The sequence below is a fragment of the Ovis aries genome, chromosome 4 (assembly GCF_016772045.2).
Source record: "Ovis aries strain OAR_USU_Benz2616 breed Rambouillet chromosome 4, ARS-UI_Ramb_v3.0, whole genome shotgun sequence".
Classification (NCBI taxonomy): Eukaryota; Metazoa; Chordata; class Mammalia; order Artiodactyla; family Bovidae; genus Ovis; species Ovis aries.
In genome coordinates this window covers 21,402,633-21,424,891 of record NC_056057.1, presented here as the reverse complement: position 1 = coordinate 21,424,891, position 22,259 = coordinate 21,402,633, and the positions used below count along the sequence as shown (strand labels likewise).

Genomic DNA, 22,259 nt, shown 5'->3' with positions numbered 1-22,259 from the left:
GCCCAAGGCAGAGTCTCCTCTTAGCCAAGGACCCCGACCAGTTTTTGTGAAAACCTTATATACCCTAAGTGTACATGCCCAAACCCACCTCCACAAATTCCCTGAAACTAGTCTGAACAAACAAAAAGAAAGATACAATCAAAGTTAACCCATGATTCATATGCCTTAAGCCTAGGTAGTTAACAATGGACAATTATCAATAGGCCTGTGGTCATATCCCAAAAAGCATAATAACATTTATAATTCTATTTGATTACACAGATAATTAGGGTGTTCTTTTAGGCGATGGAGAGTCTAGGTACAAGCCCTGGGACTCTTCCATCTATGGGGTCTGGTTTTCCAGTTGATATGTTGTTTCCATAGATACTGGGCCTATAGCTAAACGTCCACAGGTCAGCCCAAGATGGAGTCCTACTTTAAAGATGCTGTCTGTTCTGTTTCCTCCTTCAATAACAGAAAAAAACACATGAAAATACCGGAACAACAACAGTCCCTTGGCAAATTTATTCTTCATTCTCTTTAGGAATTTTTCTCATGTTTGGTGTTCTTAATCTTTTGTCCTGATGCTGGGACAGATTGAAGGCAAAAGAAGGAAACAGCAGAGGATGAGATGCTAGATAGCATCACCAACTTAATAGATACGGATTTGAGCAAACTCCAGAAGACAGTGGAGGACAGAGGAGCCTGGCATACTACAGTTCATGGGGTCATAAAAAGAGTTGGACACAATTGAGCGACAAAACAACAACAATATTTTGAAGATGAGTTCAATATAATTCAGTTGAGTTTCTTCAATAGCCCCAATTAAATCTACTATTAACATTTTTATTGGTTTAATAATAATTTTATAGATTATTTTAGGGTGAGTTGACATTTTTAATGATGTCTCACATCCACAGAAAATCATACACGAGCATTTAATAAACTGTTTTTCATATATTCAGCAGAATTTTCTTCATTCACATGCTACACATTTAAGACTTGTTTTTCAGCATGTTAACCTGCCAATAATTATGCAAATACAACATTTTAAGGTGTTAAGCTTTTTTTCCTTCATTTTTTCCCCCTTTCTTTCCTTCAGTTAGCTTCTTTGCATAACCTCTGAGAGAATGGATAAAACAGGAAGATAACAGAAACTTGTTCCATGTGGTTCCATTTTTATTTTGAAAAGCTTAAACCTTGGAGGAGAGAGAGAGAATTTGGAGAGGGAATAAAATACCTCTGGGAGAAAGATGGCAGGAACCGTCCGTACCCTTTCACCTGTCACCACCTGAAATACAAAGACACATGGGCATGCCCTAGACAGACTACCCTAGATTCGGAAAAGGGAGAAGAGAGAGGCAGGGGCAGAATCTTTAAAGGAGTGGCTACAGGGCAGATCTAGGCAGAAAGATCAGGATCAGCCTTGAAGAAAGTGTCCAGTGCCCTGAAGATGGCTATGAAGCAGCAGCAACCTGGGTACACATGACTAGCAAGGCAAAGTCTATTGCAGAGGATAAGAAGAGGGGCAGAAATCCCCAAATTAACAAAGCCTTGCCACTCTGTGGGGCCCCCAGCACTGACAATACCAGGGACATACCACACGAAGCAAGAACTCATCTTCTAAAAATTCCGAGTCGAATACACACTCACAATCCAACCCCACACCAAACACATACACATTAATAATTATCTTGTTATATTGATGATAGATTTCCTCATTTAGCCCAGATATGCCCCACATCATTGTGTGGACTTGTTAAAAATTATGGCATGATACCACATCCTTCACTTTCTCATGTTCGGTGAGAAATAAAACATTGACACTTCAGTTGTTCTTTATTTTTGTTGAATTCTGTGAGCTAATCAAAAAGTATAGAGCTATGCATATTATTCAATATCTCAGAATTTGTCATTGTTTGTTCCATGTTTTACTAAATTTGGCATGTATTTTCATAGGTTGATATTTAGGAATGAGGTTATCTGTGGCTTAGAGTGTTAAAATATTTATGAACTTTTTAATGTCACATATAACACACATACAGAAATGTAAATAAACCAGAGGTACACAGTGTTCTGTGATATACAAGTACAAAGTGATCTCCTGTTACAGCACCTTATTCAAGAGAGAGAGTATTAACAGCAAGTTCTTCTCAACCACCTCACTCCTTACACAGTTGGTAAGCTTAACCACAAATAAGGTTTGGGTTTATGGGTCTAAAACGCCAATATGACTGCTTCCAATTCTTTTTTCTTTTTCCTTTCAAAATAACATAATTTCCATACACTAAATGTACCCTTTCATGTATAGTTTTGAGAGTTTTCATGAACATAATCTGTGTGCACCCACCTCTATAAGGAAAGTATATAGTATATATCTCACCCCAAAATGTATTAATATCTCTTCATTCCTTTGGAATCAACAAATATCCCATTGTCAGCCCCTGGAATCTACTTACTTGTTCTCTGAGCAGATATACTGCCTTGCAATAATATCATATAAATGGAATCATACAGTATATAGCCACTTAAGTTTGTCTATTTTCACATAGCATTATGTAACTGAGACTAATCCTTGGAAAAATGCCATGTTTGCTTTACAGTTCCAGCGCTGCCTGTTCAGCAACATTTTTTCCAAACATAGCTTGCCAGAGCCACTTCTTTACAAGAAATAAATCACTTTTAATGTTAGGGAGAGACATATAAAGTTTATTAAAATACAGCTTGACAATCACTGTGCAAGTATAAATGAAGATTAATGGTGGCAACAATGAAGGAGCATAGAGAGCAACGCATGAGACACTCTGGAGATGGCTCACTTTTCTTGGCATGAAATTTACAACTCCTTTATCACTTGGTTTATTTTAGCTGAATCATGAAGGTGATCTTTCCAGTAAGAAATAAGGGGAAAGTAGTTTAGGCAAAGGAAACAGCAAGAACAAGAGTATGGTCATAGAAAATCACATGGCAATTTTGATGTCACAGTGCAATACATGTGATTGCAGAAAAGGACATGCATCTATCTCAATTTCTAGTTCAAATACAAGACCCCACTTTCATCCGATATTCTGCCATCTAGATATAATACCACTGAGTTGTGTCATGCTAAGCAAATGTAACTGTGGATTACACTGTGACTTGAAAAAATGCTAGACAAATTTTTCAGAATATGATTAATTAGTGAGCACTTTGTTGATCAGGTAGGTAATTAGAGCCAAATGTCAGTGACTGTATATCAACTTAGGTTTTTATCATTTTTGTTTTTTAAATATTTGAGGGGCAAAAATGAAAGGATACAGCAGCTGTTTTTAAGCAGGTTATTAGGTGCCCTTGTGTATCAATGCCAGGTCTCTCAGCAGGGGGTGCAGAAGTTACTGGGTCTTCTGAGACTAATAATGAAGCTTATTTTTAACTCCCTCATGAACCTACTGAATAACAGTGTCCATTCAGATCCTTGACCTACCTTTCCTAATCAGCATAATTCATACTTTTACTGGATTAAATTTAATGAAGAACTTTTTGAGTGTCATCAATGTCTCAGTTACTGAGCCATCTTCTGCAAATAACACATTGATCCAGACAATCTTTACTTCACGGACCTCACAATTTGTTGGCATATAGGGAAGTGGGAAACTTTCATGAAATAGGTAGAAGTCCATTTATAGATGAATGGCTAAAGAAGATGTTTTATATATATGTGTGTGTGTGTGTGTGTGAAATTTATGGAGGATAAATTAGGAGTTTTGGATTAACATATATACACTACTATATATAAAGCAGGTAAACAACAAGGACCTAGCATATAGCACTGAGAACTATACTCAGTATCTTTTAATAATCTAGAATAGAAAAGAATATTCATGTGTATATTTATGTATATAACTGAATCACTTTGCCGTACATTTGAAACTAACACATTGCAAATTAACTATATAACAAGTTTTTTTAATGGTTACTTAGAAAAAGAGCTGTAGGAATGTTCTGTACTTGAAACTATGGGAATTGCTGACATGTTAAGAAAACACTGGAAAAATCAAACCTGAGTAGGTAATAATCAGGTAAAAGATAAGGAACAGAAAGCATTAAGGCCAGGGATGTAAGAAATGGGGACTTCCTTGGTGGTCCAGTGATTTATACTCCATGTATCCAGTGCAAGGGGCTCAGGTTCAGTCCCTGGTGGGGGAACTAAGATCCCACATGCTGCATGAGGCAACCCAAAAGTGGAAAAAAAAAAAAAACCCACCAAGAATAAGAGCCTGTCCTATCAGAGGACTGTGATCTGCTGCCTAGGAGCAGAGGTGTGCATTCTGCTCGAAGAAGAGGTTAAGGAGAGGGGCCCACTCTGAAGACTTTGTAGCTTATATTTTGAACATGAGGCCTCAAGTAAAAGATGGTGAGGATGAACTGACAGATTTAAATAGACATGTGGGTAAAAATGAAAACAAAAAAGAAGTTATTGTCCATCAACTAGGTGAGAAGTGATGGCTATCTGCCCCGTGTAGTGTCAGGAGGGAAGGAAGAACATGAATGGGACTGAGTGGTGGTAAAGGACTAGACAGGTTGAAGGGACTGTCTGGCTGTGGGAGGCGCAATGGAGGGAAATGAGAATGACCTGTAGGCTTTCAGTTGAGTGGAAACAAGGGAATTATTTCTGAGATAGGAGATCATGGAGAAGAATTTTGAAACTTAATGTGTAAATGGTGCGGATGTCCAGAGTTGGCATGCTGGGATGTGGAGACCACAAGCTAGCTGTTGAACATGCGTTTGGTCTTGTGGGTGTGGAGTCAGGAGAGCAGTTGAGTGGTTGTGCCTGAGGAAAGCCTGGAAACATCATGATATAGCAGTGACTGGTGCCAAGTACCTTAAAACACGTCTCAGTTCAGTTCAGTTGCTCAGTCGTGTCCGACTCTTGGCGACCCCACGAACCGCAGCATGCCAGGCCTCCCTGTCCATCACCAACTCCCGGAGTCCACCCAAGAAGTGAAGTGAAGTGAAGTCGCTCAGTCGTGCCCAACTCTTTGCGACCCCATGGACTGTAGCCTAACGGGCTCCTCTGTCCGTGGGATTTTCCAGGCAAGAATACTGGAGTGGGTTGCCATTTCCTTATCCAGGGGAACCAAATCCATGTCCAAAACACGTCTCAGGTTGCTCTTTTCATTTCTGAAATTTTGTGAAAGCTGCAGGGATAGAGGAATGTCGCTGCTACAACTTTAACCCTCTACCTCCTCCTACCTTTCCTCACTGAGACGGAAGGTGGCAGGAGCGTCCTCTGAGAGGCATCTTCCTCATGCACAATCCAGTATGAGCGATTAGAGAGTGAAGAGCCGGTCTGCAGGGATAATCAGGGGTGCTTCTTCCAGCTGAACCATACCTCTTAAAAGTCCATCTCTGAAGTTTCTGAAACTACTCAATCTTTCCCTGAAATAATTGCACCTAGCGAGCCGCGTGGGGCCACGCTACTTTCGGTGAGCGCAGGCGCTAGGGGCGCGCAGGCAGTGCAATGCCGGAGCTGGAAATGCCATAGAAGGGAGAGAGCACAGACTTGGGTCGAGGTCTTAGGCAGAAGTCACAGAGGCGGGAGCACAGGCTGCCATCACGGTCCAAGAGGAGGGCTGGCTGAGAATCCAAGTGAGAACGCGTGGTCAACTCGAACTTGGAGGAAGAACAGACAGGGAAGCCCAGGATGGCCCCGCCCTCCCGTCCCCGCGACCTGGGCTCCCTGACGTCTTTGGAACCTGGTCACCGGCTAGTGTCACTGACCATGAAGAAGGTCGGAGAGGCAGGAGGCTCTGTCTATGAGACGACACGAGGAGCATCTTCCTGGACAACTAGAGGTTGTGATTGACCCTGACCCATGGCCACCCTGCCTCGATCCAGACTTTGCAGGGGTCACATTTCTTCCATTAAGTTTTCCTCTGCATACTGGCCCTTGTCTTCTATTTTTGTCGCTGGTATCCTGCTCCTTAAAATTTCCTCAATAATCTCAGCGCTTGTCCGACATTCTAGCAGCAAGGAAATTCTAATTAGCAAAAAGGATAATCAGACACTGCTTCTCTTTCGATCCCTCTTGCTACTGTAAATTAGATCTCTTTTGAGGGACAATCCTCCCATTCCCAACTTCTTTAATCTATGCAAAGAAAACATAGCTAATATACAGTGCAATTAAAACAACAAGAACAGTATTCATTCCTAGTTAGTTTATTTTTCATATAGAAAGGAAAATCAAAGTAAAAATAGGCTATTCTTATTTTCCAAGTATATTTATGTTTTTGAAAAGCTAAATCTGTCTTATATATGTGAAGTACGACTATTTTCAGCTTTTAAAAAGTGCAGAAAAATAATAATTAAAAATTTAAGTTCAAGACGTAACCATTTAGGATATAATTCTGTCTTTTTGGGCTTCCCCGGTAGCATCAGAGGTAAAGAATCTGCCGGCCAATGACGAGACACAAGAGACATGGGCTTAATCCCTGGGTAGGGAAGATCCCCTGAAGGAAATGGCAACACATTTCAGTATTCTTGCCTGGAGAATCCCACGGACAAGGAGCATGGCAGGCTACAGCCGTAAGAGTCAAATAGGACTAAACACAACAACACACTGTCTTTTTATTATTGTTTGGATTTTAATCAATTTTATTAAGTTTAGTTTGATTTGTAAAAGGGGAACTATCTCCTCACCCACCATAAAATTATTAAATGAATATTAGATCCAATTTATTAGATCATATCCTGAAATAACTCACCTGCGTATGAGTGCGTTTTTTCTTCTAACAGAAACACCATGTCTTATAATGACCATTTAAAATGAATGCATATAATATATAAAATATGTATTTATTATAGCTAGACAAAACATTTTGTAAAAAATACTTCACCAAAATTTAAGAAGAAAAGAGACTTCAGGCTTTATTATAGTTTTACTATACACCACATATCCTCTTTTTACCCTTAACTTAGTCTTGTCATCTGTCTTCTGTGGGCAAACATTGTCCCATGTTCTAAACGCCAAGTTTCATTGACTGGTACCTCCCTTGCTTTGCTAGCAGATTTACCATGGTTAAGATGTAATAAACATCTTATTTAAATGAAAACATTTAATAGTAAATATGCACTTATTTCAGTTAGACAAAATATTTTAAAAAATGAGCAAAATTTAATAAGAAAGGAAGTTCATTATTTTGTTATAGACCACGTTTCCTTTTTCGTCTTCACATAAATTGCATTGGCATCTCTAAAATAAATATTGTCCCTTACCAGGTTACTTTTAAGCTCCTATAAAAGCAAAGTAGGTAATTATCATTTAATCAAGTAGAGACAGGAGAGGAGTGAGAGGAGGAAATGAATGTTTATTGAGCATCCTTTATGTTTAGCAAGCATTGTAGGGACATGAAAATATTTACAAACAATCTGCATTAAACTGGAAGATCAGCTGAAGTATCATAGAGTTATTTATAAGTCATTAGCACCAGAAATACAGTAGATTTATCTTTGACATGTGGTATTAGATAATATCCCTCATGTCCAACTCTTCATGACCTCATGGACTGTAGCCCACCAGGCTCCTCTGTCTGTCATGGGGAGTCTCCAGGCACGAATACTGGAGTGGGTTGCCATGCCCTCCTCTAGGAGATCTTCCCAACCCAGGGCTTAAACCCAGGTCTCCTGCATTGCAGGCGGATTCTTTACCAGCTGAGCCACCCGGGAAGCCCATGAATGCTGGAGAGGGTAGCCTATCCCTTTTCCAGGGTATCTTCCCAACCCACAAATCAAACCGGGGGCTCCTGCACTGCAGGTGGATTCTTTACCAGCTGAGCTACCAGGGAAGCCCTTATAAACAATCTTCATTAAACTGAAAGATCATTTCAGTTGAAGTACCATAGAGTTATTTATGTCATTAGCACCAGAAATACAGCAGGTTTATCTTTGACATGTGGTATTAGATAATACCCCAGGCTTCCCAGGTGGCTTCAGTGGTAGAGAATCCACCTGCCAATGCCTGAGATGCAAGAGACTTGGGTTTGATCCCTGGGTCAGGAAGATCCCCTGGAAGAGGAATAGGCAACCCACTCTGCTGTTCTTACCTGGAAAATCCCATGGATATAGGAGCCTGGCAGGCTACAATCCATGGGGTCACAAAGAGCTGGACACAACTGAATGACTGCGCACACATGCACACACACAATAGATGATACCTTGGTGGCTCAGAGGTTAAAGCGTCTGCCTGGAATGTGGGAGACCTGGGTTCGATCCCTGGGTTGGGAAGATCCCCTGGAGAAGGAAATGGCACCCCACTCCAGTACTATTGCCTGGAGAATCCCATGGAGGGAGGAGCCTGGTAGGATACAGTCCACGGGGTTGCAAAGAGTTGGACACGACTGAGCGACTTCACTTTCACTTTTCACTTGTTTTACAGCGTCTGCAAGTAACTATGGAGTCAATGATTTTTAGTCTTGTTATAGTTACTTACTAGAATATTTTCATAAGATTTTAATGGATATTCAATTTTGGCATCAAAATAAAATAATAAAAATAATAAGGTAAATTTTCACTGAAATCCCAATTCAGAACCAGTATGGAAAATTTTTTATGGAAATAAAGCTATCTTATACCTGGTTCTCTTGAAGAAGAAGCTGTAGAGAAAAACAGACTGTAAGTCAAAATAGGAGGAGCCAGTTAAAACAATTGATATATTTCTAATTGTCAGACATATTGTATTCTGAATAAATACTGCAGGCACTGAGGAAAAACTCTCTCATGTATTATACTTAAGATTTTGTTTGTTAATTGTTTGTTCACATACTGGGTATAATAATATACTTTAATTATTTCCTATGATTTTTTGAACATATAGCCCAACAATAATATATAATGTTATTAAACATTTGCAATCTTCAGAATCTTTTAATTTACACACCAATAATATACAAAAAGATCTTCATGACCCAGATAATCATGATGATGTGATCACTAATCTAGAGCCAGACATCTTGGAAAGTGAAGTCAAGTGGGCCTTAGAAAGCATCACTACAAACAAAGCTAGTGGAGGTGGTGGAATTCCAGTGGAGCTGTTTCAAATCCTGAAAGATGATGCTGTGAAAGTGCTGCACTCAAAATGCCAGCAAATTTGGAAAACTCAGCAGTGGCCACAGGACTGGAAAAGGTCAGTTTTCATTCCAATTCCAAAGAAAAGCAATGCCAAAGAATGCTCAAACTACCACACAATTGCACTCATCTCACATGCTAGTAAAGGAATGCTCAAAATTCTCCAAGCCAGGCTTCAGCAATATGTGAACCGTGAACTTCCTAATGTTCAAGCTGGCTTTAGAAAAGGCAGAGGAGCCAGAGATCAAATTGCCAACATCCACTGGATCATGGAAAAAGCAAGAGAGTTTCAGAAAACATCTATTTCTGCTTTATTGACTATGCCAAAGCCTTCGACTGTGTGGATCACAATAAACTGTGGAAAATTCTGAAAGAGATGGGAATACCAGACCACCTAACCTTCCTCTTGAGAAATCTGTATGCAGGTCAGGAAGCAACAGTTAGAACTGGACATGGAACAACAGACTGGTTCCAAATAGGAAAAGGAGTACGTCAAGGTTGTATATTGTCACCCTGCTTATTTAACTTATATGCAGAGAACATCATGAGAAATGCTGGGCTGGAAGAAACACAAGCTGGAATCAAGATTGCCGGGAGAAATATCAATAACCTCAGATATGCAAATGACACCATCCTCATGGCAGAAAGTGAAGAGGAGCTAAAAAGCCTCTTGAAGAAAGTTAAAGAGGAGAGTGAAAAAGTTGGCTTAAAGCTCAACATTCAGAAAATGAAGATCATGGCATCTGGTCCCATCACTTCATGGGAAATAGATGGGCAAACAGTGGAAACAGTGTCAGACTTTACCTTTTGGGGCTCCAAAATCACTGCAGATGGTGATTTCAGCCATGAAATTAAAAGACGCTTACTCCTTGGAAGAAAAGTTATGACCACCCTAGATAGTATATTCAAAAGCAGAGATATTACTTTGCCGACTAAGGTCCGTTTAGTCAAGGCTATGGTTTTCCCTGTGGTCATGTATGGATGTGAGAGTTGGACTGTGAAGAAGGCTGAGTGCCGAAGAATTGATGCTTTTCAACTGTGGTGGTGGAGAAGACTCTTCAGAGTCCCTTGGACTGCAAGGAGATCCAACCAGTCCATTCTGAAGGAGATCAGCCCTGGGATTTCTTTGGAAGGAATGATGCTCAAGCTGAAACTCCAATACTTTGGCCACCTCATGCGAAGAGTTGACTCATTGGAAAAGACTCTGATGCTGGGAGGGATTGGGGGCAGGAGGAGAAGGGGACGACTGAGGATGAGATGGCTGGATGGCATCATGGACTCGATGGATGTTGAGTCTGAGTGAACTCTGGGAGATGGTGATGAACAGCTAGGCCTGGCGTGCTGTGATTCATGGGGTTGCAAAGAGTCGGACACGACTGAGTGACTGAACTGAACTGAACTGAATATTTTTGAACTTGTTCAAATATAAAACCAATATAGGTTTGAAAATAATCTTCATCAGTTTTTCTCTTCTTTTACACATGACTGTTGGGGAAATCAGTCTTGAATATTCATTGGAAGGACTGATGCTGAAGCTCTAATACTTTGGCCACCTGATGTGAAGAACTGACTCCTTGGAAAAGACCCTGATGCTGGAAAAGATTGAAGGCAGGAGAAGAAGGGGACGATAGAGGATGAGATGGTTGGATGGCATCACCGACTTGATGGACATGAGTTTGAGCAAGCTCTGGGCGTTGGAGTTGGACAGGGAAGCCGGGAGTGCTGCAGTGCATGGGTTCACAAAGAGTCAGACATCTGAGCGACTGAACTGAACTGAACTGTGCTATGCTGAGCCACTCATTCATGTCCGACTCTTTGTCACCCTATGGACCCTAGTTCACCAAGCTCCTCTGTCCATGGGATTCTCCAGGCAAGAATACTGGAGTGGGTTGCCATGCCCTCCTCCAGGGGATCTTCCTGACCTAGGGAATGAACTCTCATCTCTTACTTCTGCATTGGCAGGCAGGTTCTTTACCACTAGCGCCACCTGGGAAGCCTCTTACACATGACTAAACTGTAGTTAATATATCCCACTGATGCTTTACATTGGAAACTGTGGAATTAGCACACATTATCAAGTGGTAATCTTGTCATTTTGTTCACCTGTTTTTAAAATATTCTAGGTTATTTTGTACAGTTATTAACAACAAAAATTCTTTTCTAATCTCATGGTTATACCTGGATGTTATTTGTAATAGAATATGAATATAAAGGGCTATTTTTGATGTGTTCCATACTGATTAGTTTTTGGCATGAGCTTCTGCTGTTTCAGCGGGCATAGGTGGATCCACTTTAGATGTATCCTAACAGTAGATATCCACTTGCAAATAGAGAGTTCCAGAACTTTAGATATTTTTGATAAGTTGTATGCTGTCATATTATAAGTGGAGTATATTTAATATCATATAGTTTAGATTTTATATCATTTTATATAGTGCTAGAATTTTTGTATCATTATACATAGTGCTAGAATTTCCTAGCTCTTGACCATTAAAATAGGTCCTTTTGAAACTCCTGTCTTTTGAAATTACATTATATGTCATGAAGCTTTTGATTCTTATATTTATCAAAAGAGTTTTAACTAGCGATAGCAGAACAAAGTCACAGTTTTGGCTTTGAACTTATTTTTTGTAGGTAATAATATATTTGACATTTTTTTATGGGTCTTCATGGTATTCTGTGCATTAATTTAGAATTTATACACCTTTATGTCTTCTGCCATCTCAATGAACTAAATCAACAAAATAGATTTACTGATTCAACTTGATATTGAGTACTTGTGTGCTAGTTCCAGAAGAAAGTATAAATGAATTGGGAAAAAGAAAAGACATAGAAATCCTTCAAGTGCTCTGTTTTCAAGAAAGTGTACTTCTAAATGAAAAAAATGAAAATGATACCTGTGACTATCAAGACGTTTGATATTAGTGTTACTGACCAGGGTTCTTGGCCTCCTTAATCAATAGAAACTGATAAGAGGCCAAAAAAGCAATTCAGGCAAGGCATTACTGGGACCCCTGCTGCAGCAGAGGGAGAAGGCAGTGGCACCCCACTCTAGCGCTCTTGCCTGGAAAATCCCTCGGATGGAGGAGCCTGGTGGGCTGCAGTCCATGGGATCACGAAGAGTCGGACACCACTGAGTGACTTCACTTTCACTTTTCACTTTCATGCACTGGAGAAGGAAATGGCAACCCACTCCAGTGTTCTTGCTTGGAGAATCCCAGGGACGGGGGAGCCTGGTGGTCTGCCGTCTATTGGGTCACACAGAATTGGACATGACTGAAGTGACTTAGCAGCAGCAGCAGCAGCAGCATAGAGGAGAGAGAACAAGCAACAAGTTCCTTTGATTGCTTGCTCCCCAAGGGGGTAGGCAAGCGGGTTCCTTTTATGGAATGAGGGTGGGAGTGTGTCCAGGGGTCCAGCTGGAGTGGAGGCTTACGTGCTTTGCCCACCCCTTTGGTGGTGGCGTGTGTGCAAGGGGCATGCACAGTGCTCCTGTCTCTTCAGAAGTGACAGTTGGATTTTTGGTCTTTTTGTATCTTATTGTTCATAATTTGCCCCAACCGCACATGTGTGCAGTTATTTTTAGTACCTTATAGTTTCTTTATATTTTGTTGCCTGAGGAGACATTTGTCTAGATTTAAGCACTGCAGCAAAGGGCTCCAGGTCCCAGTTCCTAGCCTTTTCATTAATAAATAGTTTAGGGATTTTAAACTGTTCTACTGCTGTTGATCTTGTTTTCATGTTAGCATTGTATCATTAGAGTTGTGTTGCTTTAATGTTAGTAGTTGGTGTTTTAATGTTATAGTTGTGCCTACTTACAGATTTAAAGGGGACAGATCTTGGAAAGAACTTATGGAAATGTTAGAGATAAGAAAATGTCTCAAACTCACATTGTGTGTTGATGTTGGAGAAGGGTTAGAATCATAGGAACCCAGTAGTCTCAAGAATTGGTTGTTGACTGAGTAAATGATTAAAGTTGTTATTCTGTCAAGCATATTAATTATCCAGTATGTACCCAATCCAATTTGAGTGAAACAAATGATGTTTATGAAATTTTTTGTATCTGAATTATTGTGGTCAGTCTATCTTTAAATGAAAAGAATGCTCATTACCATCTTTTCACTGTAATCCTAAAACTTCATCACTGCAAAACACAGCTGTGCTGCTACTGTGACATTTACTATATTCTATAGTTTTCAGTCATTATCATTAAGAATAGGTCATGCTGATTTATTAAGGCAAGCTGAACACTATTTAAATAATAAAGTTTAAAGAGAACATAAAAAAGATTTCCTGGTTAAGGACTCCCAGAAATCTTCTTGTGTTATATCCTGTTTCTAATAGTGAGTTACTAACTTGGTTTTAAGAAATAAGATCTAAACATGCCGATTTATTTTTCAAAAACATTCTTCATTCAATTTAGATATTGTCCTCTATCATCTACAAAATACTTTTATTACAGTCCTTTATGGCACATGCCTTTTTCACTATTGCCCAAAGTAGAAACAGCCACTCACTAGAAACAGCTTGTAGCTCTAAGAAATAATAGACAGAAAATTCACTTCCCTGAAACTAGACTGAGGATTTTCTTTGGTCGTTAGGGAGAAACCAAAGGCTTCACTTTACTATTAGTCTCTCATTAAAACCATTGCTCAACATGACATAATTTATAAGAAGCCGCATGTTTCCTCAACATGGCAATTTTTTCAGTCTCCTTTGGAAGTGAATTATACTCATCTATTGCTTATACTGAGATGTACTTCCTTTCTCATTCAGACTATTACAACATGAAGGATGAAACAGACACATTCACTGTCACCTAGCAGCAATGGGCTCCCCTACATGACTGGTTGCATGTGAACTGTCAGTGTTATATAAGCAGTGTTATCCTCTCTCTCTTTAGAAACTCCCCTCAACGCCAACTCCACTCCCCTCGCAACCTCCCTGCCCCATGCCTTCTGCTTGCCTTTTGTCTGTGGAATACTTTAGCCAAAGAATAAATTTAATCAGAGAAATGAGGAATGCAGAAACAAAGGAAAACAATCAAAGGAGACCAAATAAAAATAATGTAGTCATTAAGCATAGTAAAGGACATTTAGCTCCTTCTCAAAGACTAAATATAATAGTGTGAGCCATATCCTGTGAGCTGTCTTATATGGACTGAAACCCCAGATGGAAGAAGTTAAGTATATGATGACCAGACTGTACCCAGGACATGAGCTGCCATAATTCTCAGAATTGGCCTCAAAGAAATGGGAAAAGTGGACCCTGGAATTAAAGGTTAACTAATTTGGAAAACTCAGCAGTGGCCACAGGACTGGATAAGGTCAGTTTTCATTCCAATCCCAAAGAAGCAATGCCAAAGAATGCTAACTATCACACAATTGCACTCATCTCCCTTGCTAGTAAAGTAATGCTCAAAATTCTCCAAGCCAGGCTTCAGCAATACATGAACTGTGAACTTCCAGTTGTTCAAGCTGGTTTTAGAAAAGGCAGAGGAACCAGAGATCAAATTGCCAGCATCCGCTGGATCATGGAAAAAGCAAGAGAGTTACAGAAAAATATTTATTTTTGCTTTATTGACTATGTCAAAGCCTTTGACTGTGGGGATCACAATAAAACGTGGAAAATTCTGAAAGAGATGGGACTACCAGATCACCTGACCTGCCTCTTGAGAAATCTGTATGCAGGCCAGGAAGCAACAGTTAGAACTGGACATGGAACAACAGACTGGTTCCAAATAGGAAAAGGAGTATGTCAAGGCTGTATATTGTCACCCCGCTTATTTAACTCATATGCAGAGTACATTGTGAGAAACGCTGGACTGGAAGATGCACAAGCTGGAATCAAGATTGCCGGGAGAAATATCAATAACCTCAGATATGCAGATGACACTACCTTTATGGCAGAAAGTGAAGAAGAACTGAAGAGCCTCTTGATGAAAGAGAAAGAGAGCGAAAAAGTTGGCTTAAAGCTCAACATTCAGAAAACTAAGATCATGGCATCCAGTCCCATCACTTCACAGCAAATAGATGGGGAAACAGTGGAAATGGTGGCTGACTTTATTTTTCTGGGCCCCAAAATCACAGCAGATGGTGACTGCAGCCATGAAATTAAAAGACACTTACTCCTTGGAAGGAAAGTTATGACCAACCAGATAGCATATTAAAAAGCAGAGACATTACTTTGTCAACAAAGGTCCATCTAGTCAAAGCTATGGTTTTTCCAGTGGTCATGTATAGATGTAAGAGTAGGACTACAAAGAAAGCTGAGCGCCAAAGAGTTGATGCTTTTGAACTGTGGTGTTGGAGAAGACTCTTGAGAGTCCCTTGGACTGCAAGGAGATCCAACCAGTTCATCCTAAAGGAGATCAGTCCTGGGTGTTCATTGGAAGGATCTATGCTGAGGCTGAAACTCCAATACTTTGGCCACCTGATGCGAAGAGCTGACTCACTGGAAAAGACTGTGATGCTGGGAAAGATTGAAGGCAGGAGGAGAAGGGGATGACGGGGGATGAGATTGTTGGATGGCATCACCAATTTAATGGACATGAGTTTTGGTAAACTCCGGGAGTTGGTGATGGACAGGCAGGCCTGGCGTGCTGTGGTTCATGGAGTCGCAAAGAGTCGGACCCAACTGAGTGACTGAACTGAACTGAACTGTACCTAAAAAACCAAGATGATGCTAGTCAGACCACTGATGACCAGTTTGAAGATGACTATTAAAGACGAATATGCTGTTTCTGTATATAGCCTCCCCCCACCTCCATTTCTGTCTATAAAAACTCTTGCCCCACTGACTGTCAGTTAGGGAGGAGGTGGCCTTTGGACAGATGTCTACCCTCTCGCTTGCTCAGTTGCTGGAATCTGAAATAAAGCAAACTTTCCTTTCCATCAATCTGGCCTGTTTATTGGCTTTCGGGCAGTAAACAGCCAGACCCTCACCCTTTTGGTATAAATGTGGCCAAATAATTCTGATTTGTGGGATAATTTTTGAGATATTTAGTCTATAGACCCAGAAAGACAAAAATGCATATGTGTGCATAGGCATGCTTACCTAATGAAGCTGATTAGACTTGTATTTTCTCACTTATTGTTCAGTGGTTAAGCTGTGTTCAACACTTTGTGACCCCATGGACTACAGCCTACCAGGCTCTTCTGCCATGGAATTTTCCAGGCAAGAATACTGTAGTGGGTACCACTTCTTTCTCCAGGAGATCTTCCTGGACCAGGAATCAAACCCATGTCTCCTGCATTGGCAGGCAGATTCTTTACCACTGAGCCACAAAGGAAGCCCTATTTTCTCACTTCCTCACATGAAAATTTTCATTACAATTTAAAATTTAACACTCCCATTTATCGTGTTTATTGCATGCCAGGAATGGAGGGGACATTTCGTTCACTATCTTATTTATCCCTCATTACAGCCCTGTGAAGTATTAATTGATCACCTTATGTTACAAATGAGAAATCTAGGACAATGCTGGGATTTCTAGCACAAGTCTGCCCAACCACAAAGTCTGTATTCTTAGCTGCTATTTGATCAACTAAGTTCTCTTCTCAAATCAAAGAAAATATGTTAGTGAAAAGTACATTTGGGCAGTGAAGTCAAGGAACATGTGTGCCAGACTTACCCAAGTCATGATTTTTGACACTCCATTCTCCTACCCATAAAATGAGGACTTCGAACCTGAGCAGAGGTTGCTGATTGGCAGCTGTACCCCGGAGTTGTGTCTTTGGTTTGACATTCTTTATTGTTTGTTTTTAACTAGTTGTTGGCTTTTAAAATTAGAGTATTTCATAAACATTCAAAAGAAAAAAAGAATGAAAGAAGAAAAATGCTTGGTTATTGTGAAAAGAGACCATCTAGCATAATAGGCCCTTCTCCCCCAAAGAAAAATAGGCCCAAATTTTGTTAGTACAATAATCAGCTGGTGATAGCATCTCCTCTCTCTGTGTCGTCAATGCCTTTTCATGCCCTAGTCTCCACTTCTCATAGTAGTCTTGAACTAAACCACTGTCACACATTACATTCCCTGCTCTGCCTCTGTTGACATCTGAGTATGTACCCTGTCCTCAAGGCGTTATTTCCCAAACTATCCTGTGCAGAGCTGGTGGGTAGGGCCCAAGATTTCCACGCAACCTTTAATCAAAGACTTTGATGAACATTATTTTTGTTTAACTTCTTTAAAAAAAATTATTTTAATTGGAGGTTAATTACTTTACAATATTGTATTGGTTTTGCCATACATCAACATGTATCTGCCACAGGTATACACATGTTCCCCATCCTGAACCCCCCTCCCACCTCCCTCCCTGTACAATCCCTCTGGGTCATCTCAGTGCACCAGCCCCAAGCATCCAGTATCATGCATCAAACCTGGACTGGCGATTTATTTCATATATGATATTATACATGTTTCAGTGCCATTCTCCCAAATCATCCCACCCTCGCCCTCTCCCACAGAGTCCAAAAGACTGTTCTATACGTCTGTGTCTCTTTTGCTGTCTTGCATACAGGGTTATCATTACCATCTTTCTAAATTCCATACATATGCATTAGTATACTGTATTGGTGTTTTTCTTTCTGGCTTACTTCACTTTGTATAATAGGCTCAAGTTTCATCCACCTCATTAGAACTGATTCAAATGTATTCTTTTTAATGGCTGAGTAATATTCCATTGTGTATATGTACCACAGTTTTCTTACCCATTCATCTGCTGATGGACATCTAGGTTGCTTCCATGTTCTGGCTATTATAAACAGTGCTGCGATGAACATTGGAGTACACATGTCTCTTTCAATTCTGGTTTCCTCGGGGTGTATGCCCAGCAGTGGGATTGCTGGGTCATATGGCAGTTCTATTTCCAGTTTTGTAAGGAATCTCCACACTGTTCTCCATAGTGGCTGTACTAGCTTGCATTCCCACCAACAGTGTAAGAGGGTTCCCTTTTCTTCACACCTTCTCCAGCATTTATTGCTTGTAGACTTTTGGATTGCAGCCATTATGACTGGTGTGAAATGGTACCTCATTGTGGTTTTGATTTGCAGAAGAGCTAACACCTATCCTACTCAAACTTCCAGAAAATTGCAGAGGAAGGTAAACTTCCAAACTCGTTCTATGAGGCCACCATCACTTTAATACCAAAACCTGACAAAGATGCCACAAAAAAAGAAAACTACAGGCCAATATCACTGATGAACATAGATGCAAAAATCCTTAACGAAATTCTAGCAATCAGAATCCAAAAACACATTAAAAAGACCATACACCAAGACCAAGTGGGCTTTATCCCAGGGATGCAAGGATTCTTCAATATCCGCAAATCAATCAATGTAATACACCACATTAACAAATTGAAAATAAAAGCCATATGATTATCTCAATAGATTCAGAGAAAGCCTTTGACAAAATTCAACATCCATTTATGATAAAAACTCACCAGAAAGCAGGAATAGAAGGAACATACCTCAACATAATAAAAGCTATATATGACAAATCCACAGCAAACATTATCCTCTACGGTGAAAAACTGAAAGCATTTCCCCTAAAGGAACAAGACAAGGGTGTCCACTTTCACCATTACTATTCAACATAGTTCTGGAAGTTTTGGCCACAGCAATCAGAGCAGAAAAAGAAATAAAAGGAATCCAAATTGGAAAAGAAGTAAAACTCTCACTGTTTGCAGATGACATGATCCTCTACATAGAAAACCCTAAAGACTCCACCAGAAAATTACTAGAGCTAATCAATGACTAGTAAACTTGGAGGATATAAAATCAACACACAGAAATCCCTTGCATTCCTATACACTAATAATGAGAAAATAGAGAAATTAAGGAAACAATTCCATTCACCACTGCAATGAAAAGAATAAAATACTTAGGAATATATCTACCTAAAGATACACATTATTTTTAAAATAAATTGTTTATCTTAAAAAATAGCTTAAAAATCATTTATCTTGAAGACTTTTCCAGCTCTAAAATAGGTAACTCTTATTCAGCTCTAACTAGAATATCTTTTCTTATTATTGTGCAGGTAAGAAAATACAGAAATTCTAAGAAGGTTTAAAATGTTTCTGTAAAACAAAAAAATCATACATTTAAAACTAAGGAAGAAATAAACAATGTGAGTGGTACGTAGTTGTTAATAATAATGTATACTATCTTTTCATTACCTGTGAGAGATCTGCAAACTATGGCCCACAGGTCAAATCTGACTGATGGCAGCCAGTTTTTGTGGATAAAGTTTTGTTTCAGCACAGTTATACCCAATCCTTTATGTTTTGTCTATGACTGTTTTTACTTTTTAATGACAGAAGAGTAGTCTCAACAGAGATTGAATTGTCTGAATTTACTATCTGCCCCTTTATAGAGAAAGTTTGCAAAAATCTAGAGAAAAATCTGGGTGATACCCATAGAGCAGAATGGTTCTGGCTCAGCTGGGACTAAGTATATAAATTTGCTAGAGTTAAGTGATGATTAAGACACTGTTCTCCACTAAATTTCTAATTGATACATTTGCTCTGTCACAAATAACTGAATAAGATATCTCAGTAACTGTGCTTATAAATAATAAAAATATACAGAACATAGTACTATCAATTCTCTAGCATTTGATAGGCATTATGCTAAATACTTAATTTTTAATACTATCATAATGATAGGCACTAGTATATTAGTTATATTTTCCAGATAGTTTAAGTTGCAGACTTTTTTTGTTTGTTTTAATAGCAGACTTAATGTTACATTTAAACTGAGGGGTCAATGTAACAATGTAGTCCCAGGGAATATAGTGGGAGGCAGATTCTTACTCAGCCTTTAAGTTAGAGAAGAAAATGGCAACCCACTCCAGTGTTCTTGCCTGGAGAATCCCAGGGATGGCGAAGCCTTGTGGGCTGCCGTCTATGGGGTCGCATAGAGTCGGACACGACTGAAGCGACTTAGCAGCAGCAGCAGCAAGTTAAAAGGAATTTGCTGGAGGTGTATTAGCTAAATAAGGGGAGTATAGGAGAAGAAGAGAAAAGAGAGAGAGTGAGGATTTACAAAGGCCATAGGCAATCTCTAAATTTCCTGATAATTTCCTCTAATTTTATCTTCTTCTCCCCTGCAGTAAATAGATATAGATAATGAGATTGCACTGATAAGCTGCATGAAAAATAATAATACTAAAAACAGCCCAAGCCTCAGCTATTTGTTGAACATGTTCAAGTGCCATGTATGATAAGACCTTACATATGTGGTTTGGTTTAATCCACAAAGTAACTTTATTAGGCAAATACTATTAGCCCCATTTTACAGATAAACAAAGGTAAAGAGAAATGTCTTACAGAGTTACTAGATGGCAATGGGAAAGAGTCAGATTTTCAAATGATGTGCTCTCATTCCAGAAATCATCTTAACTGCTTCACCTTGTTCAGCCTCCTCAGTACAATACAGTAGCTCTCAGACCAGCTGACTTCCCATGTCAAGAATTGAAATTCTGTAAAGGACAGATGACATATATACACTGCCATGTGTAAAACAGACAGCTAGTGGGAAGCTGCCGTATGGCACCGGGAGCTGAGCTTGGTGCTCTGTGATGACCCAGAGGACTGGGGTGAGGATGGGCAGGAGGGAGGCTTAAGAGGGAGGGAATATATGTATACATATAACTGTTGTACAGCAGAAACTAACACAGCATTGTAAAGCAATTATACTTCAGTAAAAGAAAACAAGGTAAAATAAATTTTGTAAAGGTGGGGACATGTGGGCTCAGAGAATCACTGCCTGTTTTGGAGCCTTCCGTTGGGCAGAATTGTGATGCCAAGTCCCTTTCTGTGCATCAAGCAGGGATTCCCTGATCCAATCAGCAGCAACCAAGAGTCAATATATTCAAACATTAGGAAATCAGGGGGAAGAATGCGACCATCAATTAGAGATTCTTGGATGCCTCTCAATTTAGGTAGTCATTGAATTATTGACCTCACTTTAGAAATCAAGAAATTAATTCTCTGAACTGTTAAATAACTTCCCCAAAGTTGTACAGCTTTAAAAATATCAGATTCCAACTTTGAATCAAGGTTGGTCTAATCCAGTAATGTTTGTTCTTTTTTTCACATCATGAAAAATTTAATTTCTTAAACCTAAAATATCAGAAAATCCAGGAATTTAACTAAGTACACTAAAGTCTTTGGTTTTTCTTTTAAGGTCTAAGCATTATTTGAAGTCTAAAAGGATTGCTAATAGATTAATCATTCATGAAGAAAAGTTGCTCAAAATTTCAAAAATGTTGACAGTAATTTTCATTTGCAGTATTCATAAAAGTTTGGGACGCTTTCACAAATTGACTTAAAATTTGTCATCCCAATTTTGTACAAACAAATCTTTAAGATGTTTTACTTTTCTTCACCTAAGATCAAATAAAATGCACTGACATTTTCAAGATAATCCTAAGTCATGCGTCAAGTATTACCACTGCTAATAAAGCTTCAAAATTGTCATGGAAAAAAACAAAAGACATAATGTTTGATCAAAATATTTCTGAGGATTTTTACATGTACACCCAAAGACTTACTCAAATGTTAATAGCAGCATTATTCACAATGACCCCAAAGCAGAAACAACTCAAAATGCCCATCAACTGCTCAATGTATAAACAAAATAGCCTTTTCATGAAGATGGCGCCGAAGGCGAAGAAGGAAGCCCCTGCCCCTCGTAAAGCTGAAGCCAAAGCAAAAGCTCTGAAGGCCAAGAAAGCAGTGTTGAAAGGTGTCCACAGCCACAAGAAAAAGAAGATCCGGACGTCACCCACCTTCCGGCGGCCCAAAATGCTGCGGCTCAGGAGGCAGCCCAAATATCCTCGGAAGAGCGCCCCTAGGAGAAACAAACTTGACCACTATGCTATCATCAAATTCCCCCTCACCACCGAGTCAGCCATGAAGAAAATAGAAGACAACAACACACTGGTGTTCATTGTGGATGTCAAGGCCAACAAACACCAAATCAAACAGGTTGTGAAGAAGCTCTATGACATTGACGTGGCCAAGGTCAATACTCTGATCAGGCCTGATGGAGAGAAGAAGGCATATGTTCGACTGGCTCCTGACTATGATGCTTTGGATGTTGCCAACAAAATTGGGATCATCTAAACTGAGTCCAGCTGGCTAATTTCAAATATAAAAGTTTTCACTATT

At 39.6% G+C, this 22,259-nt stretch overlaps 1 protein-coding gene across 1 annotated transcript; it reads left to right on the top strand.

Annotated features, from left to right (window-relative positions):
- Positions 1 to 21,731: 21,731 nt before the first annotated feature.
- Positions 21,732 to 22,259, top strand: LOC101123112 (large ribosomal subunit protein uL23). Its single transcript, XM_015095152.4, has one exon. The coding sequence runs from the start codon at positions 21,738 to 21,740 to the stop codon at positions 22,212 to 22,214; it is 477 nt and encodes a 158-aa protein (XP_014950638.2). The 5' UTR covers positions 21,732 to 21,737; the 3' UTR covers positions 22,215 to 22,259.

Excerpts from the sequence above, each read along its gene's own strand:
- LOC101123112 (XM_015095152.4), top strand. The coding sequence starts at position 21,738 with ATGAAGATGGCGCCGAAGGCGAAGAAGGAAGCCCCTGCCCCTCGTAAA.